This window comes from Muntiacus reevesi, chromosome 12 (assembly GCF_963930625.1).
Source record: "Muntiacus reevesi chromosome 12, mMunRee1.1, whole genome shotgun sequence".
Taxonomy (NCBI): Eukaryota; Metazoa; Chordata; class Mammalia; order Artiodactyla; family Cervidae; genus Muntiacus; species Muntiacus reevesi.
In genome coordinates this window covers 62118797-62135223 of record NC_089260.1, presented here as the reverse complement: position 1 = coordinate 62135223, position 16427 = coordinate 62118797, and the positions used below count along the sequence as shown (strand labels likewise).

The 16427-nt window shown below is 42.2% G+C and overlaps 1 protein-coding gene across 3 annotated transcripts in view; it reads right to left on the bottom strand.

Moving 5' to 3' along the window:
- Window positions 1–4000, bottom strand: part of FAM91A1 (family with sequence similarity 91 member A1) — a 40211-nt gene extending 36211 nt beyond the window's left edge. For all 3 annotated transcript variants that reach the window (XM_065902536.1, XM_065902537.1, XM_065902538.1), the window contains exon 1: window positions 3686–4000. In XM_065902536.1, coding sequence (XP_065758608.1) covers window positions 3686–3757 — 72 coding nt within the window. In that variant the 5' untranslated portion in view covers window positions 3758–4000. The remainder of the gene's footprint in view (window positions 1–3685) is intronic.
- Between the last annotated feature and the right edge of the window lie 12427 nt (window positions 4001–16427).

Sequence of the window (16427 nt, the reverse complement as noted above, 5' to 3'; positions counted from 1 at the left end):
CTGAACTGAAGAGATTAATGACAGGAAAGATCAGAGGATTCAGTTACTATACATCTTACTCGTAGGTTTTTAAAAGCCAAGGTAAATGTCCACATACATACTTTCATTTAAGGCCATCTTCATAAGACAGATGAAACACATTTAACTGGTACATAACTGGAACTATTGGTGGGTAGCATTTTAAGAAAAAAGGGACATAATGTGAGAAAACTAAAATGCTGAAATATATGTGCTTACATTATTTTCATCCACTTTAACATTACAGGTAGTTAGAAATTAAAGTTATCACAGAGAAACTGCTCTCCCATCTCTGATGCAGCCCCAAAGCCAAGCTCAGGACTGAAGATATTTAGGGGATTCAAAATACCAGGCTTTCTGTAAAACTTTTAAAGGATCTCCTCTAGCTCTACTGCCAAATAAAAGTCTCTTTTTCAAAGAACACAAAACACAAATACACACACACACTCACTCACTCACTCACTCAGCAGACAATCTGCTAAAATCTTAGCAACTCTCAAACTTGAGGATTTGCTCTTCTGTTTCAAAATAAGTCCCTTAATTTATCCTAACTTACAACCATTTTCTTCCTTTAAAATTCTGTTCCTGGTTAACTCCAGGATACAAAGTGTAAATCAAACCACTTACACAAAATATAAGGGCCCTGTTATTTGTAAGCTAATTAGAGAATAGAGCTATTAAACATCTAAGTCTTTGCCATAGTCATTAAGTAATGACTGGTTCTGATCAATATATGTGTGCATGCACAAATAACTAAAAGCTACATTAAAAGCTGATTCTATTCTTCACTATCCTGGTACATAAAATATTAACTGCTTTGTTCACAAAGATTCTTTGCCTTCTCTTCCACTCCTACCCCAAATTTCCCACCATTCACATTTTAAAACACTGTTGCCTCTATAGGAGGCAACTAAAGAAAGGTCATTTTACTCTGAGACAGTGCTGACCCTGCAGAAACTCCAACCAGATCTGATAAATGAAGCTGGGCTGCATATAAAAGGAACTGTAACAGATGGAGTGCCACAGAAACTGGCTGTAAAACATCCACTGTGCATCAGATTAGCATAAAGCATTTTTTTCTAAAGTTTTTGCTCCACAAATCCCATTCCAATGTGCACCCCCACAAAGAAGTACATAGTATTTTTTTTTAATTGACCCTCCTTGGATCACACAGAACCATATCATAAAATCTCCCTTCAAATAAAACAACTATGAACTGTTTTGAACAATGAATACGGGTAAACCTATAGTTTTACCAGTAATCCTCAAATCCTCAAAAATCCCCTCCAAATCCTCAAACAATGGTGTGATCCACAACTTTTTAATATATTCTTGGAAGTCTAGTATAGCTCACACCAAGTAAAAAAACCTTTCACCTTATTTATACAAAAAAAAATTTTATTTTTTAAATTATTTTAAAAATTAAAAAAAATCTGAATCACCTTCCCCCAGCTTTCAGAAATGAATCACTTCCAAATTAAATGCCTCAAAACCTACTGGAAACTCCTATCAAAATACTTAGTATCTGTTAACACCAAAAAAAAAAACCCAAATTCTTTTCACACAAGGACTACTCCCCACTTTTAAACTAACTGAGTTTTAGCTCCAGAAAAAAAATCTCAAACTGATGCTATCATTCCTTCACTCCAAAAATATTTACTGGAAGACAACTACAACCCTAGAGAAGAGAGATACAGTGCTGGGGGTCAACTACTCTAGATTTAAGTCAGGGAAACCTTCTGGAGGAGTTAACATCTGGATTCAAGAAGAAGCAACAAGTAATCTATGGAGACAAGTGGTAAAAGAGCTGTGTTTGCATTTTAGAACCTTACCCCAGTTTAATATAGGGAATGGATAGGAGGGTCTTTTTCTGAAGGCAAGAGACCAGAGAGAAAGCTGATGTAGTAAACCAAGGTTGAGCCTGACCTACGAAAACAGAGCAAGGCTAAGTCCACGAAGTAACTCATACAGTTTTGCAACACCTTCGACAAGTGGAAGCTTATCCTAAGCTAAAACATCAATTCTTTTAATTGATGTTACCAAAAGAAGTTTTAATTTAATGTTATGTTTGTACCAGATTATAACAGTTTGGAGATTATTTTTAATAGTTATGACTAAGGTTTAGAAAGGCTTTTGCCAACACTAATTAAGATCGATTATTTCGGTTGGACATAATGGAATCAGCCATCTCGTATCTATTAAGCTACATTTATTGTTGTGAAAGGAAAAATAAACATGGAAACAAAGGATTACTGGTTCTTCCAGTTGTCTTGCCATATGCCACACAAAACTCTAAAAACAGAAAGTGTCCATCAAGGTCCTCATTCAAGCTTAACAAGAGAAACTTATTCCTCCAGGTTTAGGGCTTTCTTCTTCCTGCTCAAGATTAACGTCACAAGGGCAGCCCCTGCCACCCAAGAATTCAGAGTTCCTTAAATTTATCTTCCCACTTTCTTGGGTTTTGGTATTTTTGAAGTGAAAGCATTTTCTCTGCCACATGATACAGTGCCAGAACCTTAAATTACTCATTACCTGGAACTAAGACCCCAAGTTGAGAAAGGAGGCAAAGTAACAATCTTTATACCATCACCACCACCATCCCAAACCCTCCAAATATGCCAGTGTTCAGAACCAATGGAAAACAAAATTTCACTCCCAACCAAGTAAAATGGTGGGAACCTGAAGGTCAACCAATGACCAGAAAAAAACAGTGCCTTCTATACAGCATTCATCACTTCCTTCATAAGCTTCAACACCACTCGCCATACCACATATTTACTCATTTGTTTACTGTCTTTCTTTTCTAAAATGTTAAGCTCCATGAAGACAGGGCTTTCCTTGTGTTGACTGCTGCAAATTACCTGCACCTAAAACAAGGCATAGTACATAGTAGGTGTTAAACAGGTATCTGGGAAACTGAGTAAAAATGACACTCAAGCATTTGAGAACTACTTCTGAGGGGAAAAAAAAGACCAAACCTCCTTGTCACTCTCTTGTTGTAACATCTCTAATAAACCCTTCTCTTTGGGAGGCTAAAGTCCAACAAAAGAAAGCAAGAAAGCTCTTCAAAATCCGGCCCTGACAGCTCCCACCCCCAAGCACTAACCAAGCCCCACCTCCAGACAGTGAAAGCACGCTTTCACTCATCTAAGCTTTTTAAAATGACTTTCTCTCTCGTTGGAAAATCTTTAACCCCCCTCTTTTCTAGCTATCTCTTATTTGTCTTTTAAAACCCATTTTAAATACCTCTCCTACACATCCTCCCGATGCTCCATTGACAGTTTTTGAGTCCCCTATACTATGATGCTGGTTCGTGTGAGCAGCTATCAGCCTGTAACGCAGTCATTTGTTTCTCGTCCCTTTGCCACCATCCCCAAGTTCTCCAGATCAGGAGCTGTGTTTCAAATTTGTTTCGAAGGTTAGTCTAGACCAGTGCCTGGTGAAACGGAGACCGCGTGCGAAGGCGCCAGGCGAATCCAGCGGACACCATGCCATCCCATTTCGCAACAGCCCCATCCTGCCCTTGTGGCCCCAGAGCCACCCCCTCCCCATCCGGGGGTTTGGAGTCGGTTAAATCCAGACCTTTAGCGGGGGCAAGGCCGAGAGTGAGCCCAGAAGCGCGCGAGCAGGTGGCGGCAGGGCGGGACCGGGTCCCCAGCTTCCGTACCTGCCTCACGTTGGCCGGCAGCTTGCTCCAGGGGTAGTTGTGCCGGATGTGGAACTCCACGTCTATGTTCATGATGCCGGGAGCCTGGGCGGGCGGCAGCGGCCGGGATCGCCGCTGGCACGACGCCTCCCGCCTGCCAGCCCTCGGCCCGTCCGGGGAGCTCGCGGGAGGTCCCGCGACTCACACTGCGGACGGCCCAGGCTGCCCCATGGCCTGGGCTCCCGACAGCTCGGCACGGCCCGGGCCACGGGGCACAGGAGCAGCGGAGAGGAGCAGCTGGACCCCTCGGCGGCTCCAAGTTTCTTCCTAGTTTCGGGCTGGCCGGAAATGGCTTCGGGTGTGCGTCACTTCCGCCCGCCGGAGTGGGGCCGAGGGGCGGGGCCGGGACTGGCCTGCTGCCCAGCCCCCTGCACGCAAGTGGACCAGGCAGGTGGAGCCGGGTGGTACCCGGATAGTGACTCCGTGACCGCGCGCCCCGTATCCCTCTGTTAGTCTCTGGATGAATCAGTTGGGTTTGTAATGTCATTGCTGGATGACCCACTTTCTCCAAATGTGAGCCCGGGTGGCCCTGGAGCAGGCGGTTACAGGCACCCGGGTGGGATACCTAGAAGGAACGACTTGGGATGGGGGCCATGGTCGACTTTTAAAAGTGCAAGAGCAGTGAGGTCCCGGGGGCCCCCCAATAGCCAAGCCTGAACCGAGGCCAGGGGGAAGGGGTCCAGGTCATGAAGGAATGTGTGAGTCAGCTGTCCCCAGAGTGGAGTGGTAGAGCAAAAGGCTAGTGATCCTTCACTCCAACTGGTAGTTGTTGTATCTTGAGCAAGAGAAACAACTGGGCTGTCCTTCAAAGGTCCAAATTCTCCTTTTGTTTTGTGGACTGCCCTGCAGCTTGCAGGATCTTAGTTCCCCCACCAGGGATTGAAGCTGGGTCTTCAGCAGTGAATGGCACAGAGTCCTAACCACTGGACCACCGAGCAGTTCCCACAAAGGTCCAGATTCTTACATTGTAGGACTTCAGGGAACTGAATGTTAAACAGCTGGTGCTGATGTGGGAGAGGCTGCGAGAGAATCTAAGATAAACATTCTTGCATACAGCTGCTCTACTCCTTACAAATGTCTCCAGAGTCACTTTTAAAAGGCAGAAATTCAGCCTATCTTAATTTCAATTCTATTGGGAAGAAATTGTGAACACTTTCGTCCAGAATTTGTTACACTGGCTTAGCAAATTCATGATCTTTGTTACTGGCAAGTAGCCATAGACCAGTTCAGTATTTTTGTGACTACATTTCAGTTTTAAACAATGGTTTTAAATAATATTCTGTTACACACATGCCAGATATATAACTCACAAAGTTTTAAAACGCCTAGGGCATAACTCAGCAGCAGGCCAGTCCAACACATAGCAGAGACGTCATTATGTCTGATGAGTTGAAACAAATGGGCTTCCCAGGTGGCGTAGCGGTAAAGAATCCTCCTGCCAATGCAGGAGATGCAGGAGACATGGGTTCCATCCTTGAGTCAGGAAGATCCCTTGTAGGAGGAAGTGGCAACCCACCTCAGTATTCTTGCCTGGAGAATAGTATGGACAGAGGAGCCTGGCGGGATACAGTCCATAGGGTCACAAAGAGTCAAGAGTGGGACATGACTGAAGCAACTGAGCATGCAGGCATGGACTGGGTCTTCTTAATTGCAGCACGTGGGATCTTTTTTTAGTTGCAGCATGTGAATTCTTGGTTGCCAGTAGCATATGGGATCTAGTTCCCTGACCAGAGATCAAACCCAGGCCCCCTGCATTGGGAACTTGGACTCAGTCACTGGACCATCAGGAAAGTCCCCATGGAGCCTTGGTAAACAGTAATGTCCATCCTTTTAGGTCTTGACTCAGGCCTCCGGTCATTTCTGCTTCAGTAGGACTTTGCCATTCAAGTTTCAGAGAGGTCAGAAACTGCAGAGTGTTAGAAGCCTCATCCCAGAAGCTACCATTCAAATTAACTTTATGGGTAAACGATATGTTTAAAATTACAAGTGCAATGAGATTTGGTCTTCTCTGGCTTTACCAGTGTGGACTAAGGAAAATTACTCAGGTGTCTTGAGCAGCTGCCCTTCAGAAAGACTACAGAACTATTTCATTCCCACAACTTCAATAAAAATAAGGAGCAGGAACAACCTGAAAGTAGGGAGTTATCTGGTGGTCTCATTTCACAGTCTCCGGACTATTACTCCCTGTGATCAATAGATTAATGACTCCCAAAATGTCCGTGTCTCAATCCCCGGAACCTGAGAATATGTTAAACTCAGGAGGCAGAAGGGACTTTGCTGATGTGATTAAGCAAAGGATCTTGAGATGGGAGATTATCCCGGATTATCCGAGCAGGCTCAATGTAATCCCAGGGTCCTTAGGAGAGGGAGGTGGGAAAGTCAGAGTCAGAGATGAAGATGTGACAACTGAAACAGAGGATGTAGTGACACAGAGCCACAGGGCAAGGAACATGGACACCTTCTTGGATCTGGAAAAGAAAAACAGATTCTCCGCCAAAGCTTCCAAAAAGATCCTAGCTCGGCCAACTCATTTTGGACTTCTAATCTCCAGAACTCTTAAGATAATGCATTTGTGTTGTTTTATGCCACTACATTTGCAATAATTTGTTACCATGTCCATAGGAAATTAATATCCTCCCACACCAATCAAGTACTCCAACTCTCAAGCAGCTGATGCTTCAAATTTCATAATTAAATCATTTTAGTTGAAGTATAAATACCCTTGGAACTTCCCAGGTGGCACAGTGGTAAAGAATCTGCCTGCCAATGCAGGAGATGCAAGAGACTGTGGGTTCAATACCTGGGTCAGGAAGAGCCCCTGGAGGAGGCAATGGCAGCTTGCTCCAGTATTCTTGTCTGGAGAATCCCATGGATGAAGGAGCCTGGTGGGCTACATAGGTCATAGGTCATAAACTTCATAGGTCTCAAAGAATCAGACATGACTGAGTACACAGGCACACACAAATACTCTTGGTGGGAATAAAACCTCTCTAGCCTTATCATTTTTTATTATAGACAAGCTATCACATCTTTTTGAAAATATATATATATTTACTTATCTATTTACTTATTTATTGTCAGCTTCGAGTCTCCGTTGCCACGTGTCAGCTTTGCTCTAGTTGTGGCGTGCAGGCTCAGCAGTTGCGGCACATGGACTTAGTTGCCCCATGGCCTGTGGGAGCTTTGTTCCCTGACCAGAGATCGAACCCATGTCCCCTGCACTGGAGAGTGGATTCTTAACCACTGAACCACCAAGGAAGCCCCTGTCACATCTTTTTCTGAGAGGCAGTCTGAAAGAGAAAGAGCCTGAGGATGAAATGAGGCCAAGGAACCACCAGTAGCGGAGGGCGAGGTAGCTAAAGAAAGAGGAAGTCACTGTGAACATTTCCTGTTTCACAGTTCCGTCTGCGCCTGGCCTGAGTCTTGGTTTTGCCTCCTGAATGTGCTTTGTTCTGTTTCATGAACCAAGGCATCCCCCTGGCCTAGCTTGTTCCCGCCCCACGGCTTTGGCCCTTGCTGTGCCCTTGACCTTGAATGCCTTTCCCCAGACCTCTGTGTAGCAGGTTCCCTTCATTCCACCCCCGTCACTTAGAGTGACCTTTGTCAACTTCCCTGTCCAACCTAGCCACTGCTCCCCCTTCTCTCTCCAGCGTATTATATTGGTTTATTTCTTTGTTGCAAAGAATTGCTATTTTGACCTTATCCTGCATGATTTCTTGTTTATTGTCTGTCTCCCCAGCAAGAATATAATCTCCATGGAAGAAAGAAGCTTGTATGTCTTGTTCATCAGTCTATCCCCAATATGTAGATTCATGCCTCACATAGGAAGCACTCGATAAATACCACTGAATACACGGAACGAGTGAATCGGTTGTGAGACAGGAAGCTCAGCTCGGAGCTCTGTGATAACCTGGGGTGGGGGGATGGGGCAGAGCTGGGAGGGAGACTTAAGAGGAAGGGGATCTATGTATGCTTACGGCTTGTTCACATTGTACAGCAGAAACCAACACAACATTGTAAAGAATTTAATTATCTTCCAGTTAAAAATAGATTAAAAAATAAAAAAGCAGAGACTGAAAAGTCCCAGCCCTATGGGTGGTCACTCAACCAAAATAAATAAATTAAATAGCTAACAGCACATCTCCAGTCCTCCTCAGCCACCTTTTACTTTAGTTTTCTCCATAACGTTTATTATCATTTAATATATTACATAATTTTCTTCATTTTTAAAATTGTCTCCTCAATTAGAACTTGAAGCACCCCAGAGGTAGGAGCTTCTCTCTGCTTTGTTCTCAGCCATGTCCTCAGGCTTAGAGCAGCACTTAGTATTGAATAAATGAATAAATATGGCCTAGGGAGTAGAAATCCCATTTAAAAAAAAATACGGATTTGGGGATTCTCTTAAAAATGTGGTAAATTCCAGAGCATTAGACCTTCTCAGGTCCACGTTCTTCATCACCCCCGCCTCTGATAGGAAGCTGTCAGTTGCGAAAATGATCTCGCTTGTACGTTATGTCAGGGAAGAGAAGTACTTCCCCAACCTGGTCTCTGTGGTAAGTGGTAAGTGAAGAAAATGAATGCTAGACTTGAAGGTCAAGCTGTCCATCCTCATCTGCACTATAGACCTCAGAAATACCAAGACATTTAGAATTCCCTAAACATGCCATGCCATTTACTCTCTTTGGGTCTTTGCATGCAGAATACCCCTGTCTAGCATGCTTTTCCTCCTTCTCTGCCTGAAAACCTTCTCATCCTGACACTGTGAATGGAACACTGAAGAATCAAGAGGTGAGGATGGAGAGGTAGGAAGAAGCACCATCATATGGGACCATTGTTCTCTGCATTAAAGAGTTTCTAACAACCTCTTCTACAAGTGATGGAAAACAAGAGCTGTCTGTTTTAGAAAGAAGCACAGAGATCCTTTGCCACATAGCCTGTGAAAGATTAATATTATACGTTTATATATAAAAAAAGAGAATGTTATATTTCTGCCCTCTGCAGTCTGTGTTTAGAATATCTGTGGTCTGACGTGGCCATGAATACTGTTCCAGCATCAAGCCGCGTCATCTCAACTCCAGGGCTGAACAATTGTAATCATTAAGGTGCCCACTAGGGGCTGATCTCACACAACATTTGTACACCTACAACCTCTAATTTCTATACTGCCCCATTTCTGTTGACTTTTATGCAAACCATTCTCTCAGGCCTTAAAGTTCCTGCAATTCTTTCTCTAATTTGTCTCCAGTATCTGATAGCACCAAATATGTCCTTGGAAACTGATGGATTTCGGATTGCTGAGCAGCGGTCCAATTGAGGTTTGTACAGGCTTAAGGTCACACTGAGCCTCAGGTTCTGTGTTCCTTGGTACCTCAGGCAGACATGGTAAAGTCAGTCAGCTACAAGGCACGGTTTATCCTTCATTGAAAATACTTTCACAATATAGATGATGAGGAATAAAATCACACTTTCAAGTGAATAGGATCTGTGAATTTCTCAGTAGGCATTCAACTTTCGTTTTTAAGAGTTTGGACTGTGTGCTCAGTCGTGTCCGACTCTTTGTGGCTCCATGGACTGTAGCCTGCCAGGCTCCTCTGTGCATCAGATTTCCCAGGCAAGAATACTGGAGTGGGTTGCCATTTCCTACTCCAGAGGATCCTCCCGACCCAGGGATCAGACTTGTGTCTCTTGTGTCTCCTGCATTGACAGGTGAATTCTTTACCACTGTGCCACCCGGGAAGCCCCAAAGAGGTTGAACTAGCTGGAAAAATAACTCTAGAGGTAAAAGGGACAAGATTATAAAAGCCGATAGAAGTGAGGAAGTATCTGGAGAGTTTCTCTCATTTTTTCCCCTTTATTTCATCAAATTAATTTAAGTGGATAAGATACAGAATAAAAATTTTAATGTCATTTTTTAATGGAGGGAGAGGGTAGTTTTATGAGCATGAAAAATCACCTGAGATGTCTTTTAAATTTACTAACATCCAGACCTCACACCAGAGCAATTATATCAAAATTCCTCAGCTGGAGTCCAGGAAATGCATGTTTGTTTGTTTTTTTAATATTTCCTGGTGACTCAAAGCATTGGCTCAAAACACAGTGTTGATACCACTTCTCAGGCCTCTTTGGACCTCAGGCACTCAATTAGCACATGTTAGAATAAATTTGTCAAATGAAGAGGCTATCAAAGATGACTTCTAATGTCCACTCTGACTCTATAGTTCAGTAATCCCATACCCAGTCATAATACAGTATTTTCATACACAAAATAATCCCCCCAATCTAGACTTTTCCATACAAGAAATAGGCAGGCATCTATTCAACATACCCACTCCAGTATTCTTGCCTGGAAAGTCCCATGGACAGAGGAGCCTGGTGGGCTACAGTCCATGGAGTCACAAAAGAGTGGGACATGAAAAACAAGCGACCTGAATAAACTTAGTGACTGAATAAACAAGATCAGGGAAATAATTTCTCTACCCCTTGATAACCATTGGGAGAGCTATGAGATAAATGAAGAATTTCTTGCTATTGGACTAATATGGAAATAATCTGAGTTTGTGTTACATATATGGTATGTGTCCATCTCAGATCTTTTTAGCTTATTTGGGTATATTGTCACAATGGCTTAGAACTTGGCTGAAATGGAATATTTTTGTTTCCTTCTACACTGTGTCACTCAAACTTTACACCTTGAGCAACACATAATCTAACTGTCCAACAAGAAATACAAGTTTATCTACTAGTATGATCTGTGATCAAGGATCAAGTTAAGTATAATACGACTGTTTCATGACCTCTGTAAATGAGATCTCAGTGTGAGATAGGATACTTTCTTGGCTCCCATTATAGCTGATCACAGGAAAAATGGCAATTGGTTCTTTCTTGGCCCAGGTCTATGTAAGCATTTGCTCTCTCACTTTACAGAAGTAAATTCTCTTTCTTTAAAAATTTGCAAAGATTTAATTCAATGTCATTAGTGACCATATCGTCTTAGAATTTGTATAGCCTCAATGCATAGTAATTTCTTTCTTTCTTTTCCTTTTAGAAGATATTACTGAATCATGTATCTGGTGAAAGGTAGGCCCAGGAAAGCAAAATTCGGGAAAAAATTAATCAAAAAAAGTCAAGATCATCCATTTGCCTTTGAGAAAATAAGGATGATTACAAAGAAAGTCAAATTCATTTTTTGAAATTTTAAAAAAATGGGATTTTTGAGTCCAAATAAGATAGCAGTCGAAAAACAAGTTTGTTGAGAAAGAATTTCCTGAATTATTTTTGTTTTAGTTCCTATTGACATATCTTGAGGAGAAATGGAATAGGAAGATGAAATATTCCCAGTGGAGGGTCGCTGACTAGAATCCATAGCCATGTGAGACAGCTGCATTTAAACAGAAACAGACCAAATCAGGAGTAACATATACCTGAAATTAGCACTATCATAAATCAACTATACTTCAGTTTTTTTAAAGAAGAGTATCTTAACTGGTAGATTTAAGACCCTACCCCCTGCACACATACTACCCAGTGGGGTGATAGTGTCAGGATGAACTGATCCACCTTCAAAAATAAAGCAGCTACAGTATTTGTCAATATGAATGGTCATGTATGAACATTCTCAACTCCTAAACAACTGCCAGCTTTAATCTGAGGTCACTTATTTTCTGCACAGAAGAGACAAGGAACAAGACTGAACTGGAGGGCTAGTCCCTCACTTAATTGGATGGAATATAAAGAATACAAAGAGGGGCAATAGATAACATGTGGGGCCAGGGTAAGGAAGTGGTTCTTCTGATTATGCCTTCTGGAGGCAATCAGGGAGGAGGTGACTTTTGTTGGGCTTTGATGCTTGAATAGACCTGAAGGGATTGGAAGGAAGGTTTTGGCTGGCAGAGACTGCTATGGGAGATGCCATGGAGGCCAAGGCACAGTAAAATAAAAAGAGTTAGGTGATGCTATTGCTTGACTGTGGTGTCTAGTAAGATTTAATGATTTAATGACCAGAAAGCCCCACCTGATTTGTCTTTTCATAGCTCTTCAATGTTTTATGATGTATTATTACATTATGAACATGGTATTGATCATCGTACCGAAAATCCTAACAACCGTATTCAAATACAGAGACTGGACCTAATCTATAGTCTATCCTATTTTTGCAAAGAACACCCTCTCTCACCCACACACACAAATTCTTGATGTGACCAAACAATAAGTGAAGGAAAATAACAGGTACTGACTTAAATATTTTAAAAGATTGAGTTCACCTGTCATTTCTTGCCAAGTGTACAGCCACTGGATTCTAGAAAAGTGAGAAGCTGGTTGTTCATTTTATAAGTAAACCACAAAGTTAAAGATTCACCACCTATTGCATTAAAAACCAATAGCTGGTACAAGCTGGTACTGTGTATTTATTTCTGATATGAGAAACGAGACACACCTGCTATTAACAAATAATGACATGATACTGTGGAAGAATACCCAGGAAAAACATACCAGGGCAACTTAGTCACATCATTTTATCATGTTGGTAATTATTCCTAGGCTTCTCACTGAGAGACTTCAGAATTCTCTAGGTCAGGAGTTTTCAACTGGGGGCAATGTTGTCTCCAGGCGACACTGGACAATGTCTGGAGACATGTTTGGTTATCACAACTGAAGAAGATATACTGGCATCTAGTGGGTGAAAGCCTGAAATGCTGCCCTAAAATGCATAGGACAGCTTCTCACATACACACAATAATTACTTGCTCAAAATATCAATAGTGCCAAGGCTGAGCAGTCTCTTTGGCATGAAAATGAGTATTCTAAAAGCACTGATCCCCAAATTTCCGACTCCAAATCCTAGATCAGTTCTGCAGCTTTTTGGTGCAATCACTATACAGGAATCCACATACACCCTAAATTACACGGTCGTCAGGTAGAGAGTAGTGGCCTGAATTCAGATCCTCATTTGACTCTTTACTAAGTAAACTTTCATTGTTTAACCCTTTGGGGCCTTAGGTCCCCTATCTGTAAAATTGGGAAAATAATAGTAACTATCTCATAAAGTTGATATGATGTGTAAGTAAACAAACAAAAAAGTTTTTAGAACAGAGTCTTGCCCAGAATGCTAAATAAATGTAAAATTTTGTGTTATTAATATCAATTTTATCATCATGATCACCATCATCATTACTTAGAGCAAGGCAAAATATTAAGATTTGTATTTATCTATTTTCCAACAATGCAGTCATTTGAATAATAATTTTATTATTTCCAATATCATCTAAACTACTGTTTACATTTTTAACTACTTAAAGCAGTTTAAAGTAATTAAACCTTAAAAAAAAAGTAATTAAACCTTAACTACTGTTAAGATTTTTCTTTAAATTGTCACACTTCATACTCTTTATAAACTTATCCTGTCCTTTGCTGTTTGATGTCTTAACTGTACTGTATTTTCCTAATGCACACAAAATAATGCCACGCTATCGAGGCAAACTGGATTAGGAAATGGCAACCCACTCCAGCATTCCTGCCTGGAGAATCTCATGGACAGAGGAGCCTGGTGGGTTACAGTCCATGGGGTCGCAAAGAGTCAAACACAACTGAGTGACTAACACATCAAAACAAAGGTTTTGTGTTTGACATGAAACCGTCAATATGCCCCAAATCATCAACATGCCGCAATTAGACAGCCAACCCCCTTCTGGTAGACTTTTGTCATTCATTTGGCTGCTTGGCTTCCAAACATTTTCTTAATCTTGCTGGAAGGAAAGTCCACCTGCCATCAAGGAAGTTACAAATGCCAAGATGCCTTTTCCCAGCTGCCTTTGCAGCTGAGGCATGAGCATGTGACCTCAGCCTCACCAATGAGACATACTCGTGCCAGAGCGTGAATCCGGAGCTGGTGACCAGAAGGAGCAGGCATGTGTCAATTTTTCAGTCTCAACCAGATGAGCTTCAGTGGCTGTAATGACATGCAGCCTTGGCAGGCTGAGGTGGCAGAGATTCTCTCAGGGGCCCAAGACGACCCAGTATTGAGTAAATTCCCAGAACTACAAATTCAAATGCTGGAGGGACTAGGCAAATAAATGACCAACAAGAGCCAGGTCAGAGGGAAGGGGGTACCACGCAATCTTGAGGTCTCACACCTTCTTCTAACTTGAGCATCCACTTCTCCATTCTAGCTATTTGTGGAGGTAGGAGCCCTGTACTACCAGATCTGATTTTTCCTGTTTCAAAACAGGAACTCTGAATTTTATGTGAAATTGATGGCCAACTAATGCACACACACAAATAGACACTCACCATGTAGGGCAGTGGTCCCCAATCTTTTTGGCACCAGGGATGTGTTTCGTGGAAGAAGAATTTTGACAGAGAGGGGGTGGTGGTGGGTGGGATGGTTCAGGTGGTAACACAAGTGATGGGGATTTCACTTGCTCACCCACGGCTCACCTCCCACTGTGTGGCCCAGTTCTTAACAGGCCATGGACTGGTACTAGTCTGCAGTCTGAGGATTGGGGACCCCTAATATAAGTGATCATTGACGGGCATGTGCCTGTGAGCCAGCTTCAGTCCTCAGGCCACCTCCACGCAAACTTCAGGCTATTCCTAAGTCCTCTTACTTCTCACCTCGCCCACCATGGAAGGTTTAATGGAGAGGGATGTTTAAGCAGCCTCTCTCTATCCCTGTAATATTTGTAAGACTTCAAGTAGCTGATAATATTAAGTAATAACATCATTAATAATGATAATAATGTTAAGCAATATCGCTTAATATTAAGTGATAATAATCTTATTTAATATAAAATATAATAATAATAATATCAAGTGATTTATTTAATAATATTATTAAGTAGTAATAATAAGTAACTTTAATATCATAGATGGCACAGTGGTAAAGAATCCGCCTCCAAGGCAGGAGACATGAATGAAGATCCCGTGAAGAAGGAAATGGCAACCACTCCAGTATTCTTGCCTGGAGAATCCCATGGACAGGGGAGCCTGGCAGGCTATAGTCCATAGGGTCTCAAAGAGTTGGACATGACTAAGCACACTTGCAGGCAATTGTAATACCAGTAACACTTCAAGACTTCCATATTTTCTAGTAGCCTTCAACATAGATGCCTTATTCCCTGAGTACAACACAGTTTCATGTCTCTGTACTTTTGCTCTCGCTGTTTCATCTTCCTTTACCAGCCCCTCTTTGCCTGACTACATTTTCTTCTAAACCCTATTCAAGGCTCACTTCCTTCTGGAAGCTTCTCCTGATTTCCTCTCCTACTTCCTCCTCCTCCACACAGTCATCTTAGGTTAGATACCCCATAATACACGGAGATAATATTCCAAATATTTTTTTTAAATGTCTTCATCACAAATCTCTAGAAAACAGGTGGACCAGGCTTCCACGCTAACCCTTTATCGGGAGATCCAATCTACAATCAGGAGGACAGAGAAAGTCAGTGGCATAACTCAGTTTGAGTCCAAAGGCCTGAGCACCGGGAGCTCTGAAGTCCCAGGGTGGGAGGAGGTGAAGGAGAGCAGGAATAAAGTCTTCCTCTGCCTTTTCCACTCTATTGGGGTCTCCAAGATTGGGTGGTACCTGCCCTCATTGGTGGGAGGGGATCTTTCCTACTTCGTCTACTGAACAGAATGATGATCTCTTCCTGAAACACCCGCACAGACACACCCAGATATAATGTTTCACCAGCTACCTGGGCATCCCCTTCCCCAGTCAAGCTGACAGATACAATTATCCAGTGTGTGTGCTGCATGCTAAGTTGCTTCAGTCATGTTCAACTCCTTGAGACCCCATGGACCATACCTCACAAGGCTACTCTGTCCAAGGGATTCTCCAGGCAAGAATACTGGAGTGGGTTGCCATTTCTTCCTCCAGGAGATCTTTCCGACCCAGGGTTTGAGCCCAAGTCTCTTACGTCTCCTGCATTGGCAGGCAGGTTCTTTACCACTAGCACCACCTGAGAACCAGCACACTTGGCAATCCGAGGTGTATGGACTTCTGGCCGTGTCCTCCATCCTATTTCCTCTGGCCTCTCCCACCCACTCTGGCCTTTCAGGAACCTAGATTCTCTTCAGGTCCCACAGGACCATCTTGCCTTGGGTAGTTGCTCTAGACAAATCTCCACCAAATTAAAACCTCCGTAGTGTGTATAATATCTACTATAGGTGTTTTATTCTTATGGTTGTTGAGTGATGGTCACAAGTCTAAACAATACAGTTGATTTTTTCTACAAGAAGGTTTTTGTGTACTTTTTCAACCAAAAAAAAAAAAAAAATTGTTCCTTTTAATGGTCTCTGTCGTGCTAAGTAGTTTTCAACACTTGCCCCAGTAGAGTTTCTCTCCACCCCCAGAATTTCCCTGATGAAGTGAGCATTTTTATAGAAAAGGAGTCTCCATCCATATGGGATTTTTTTGCACTTTTTAGGGGGAAAAATTGCCTTTTGTAATTTTTTTCATTTGTCATTTTCTGCATCCACTTAGCACGTAATGATTCTTTGTGTGTTTGCTTGTTTTCTCTGCTATTTATTGGAGATCTGGGTACACAGCACCCAGCTAGATCACTTCACTCACTGATACCTTAAAAGTCTTCGTGTTTTTTAGCCACTGACCATGTATCCCAAAAGTCAACTGCCAAATTTTCAATTTTTCCTTCTCCAGGGGCTGAAAAATATAAGAATGGGATTGAAAGGTGGATTTAAAAGC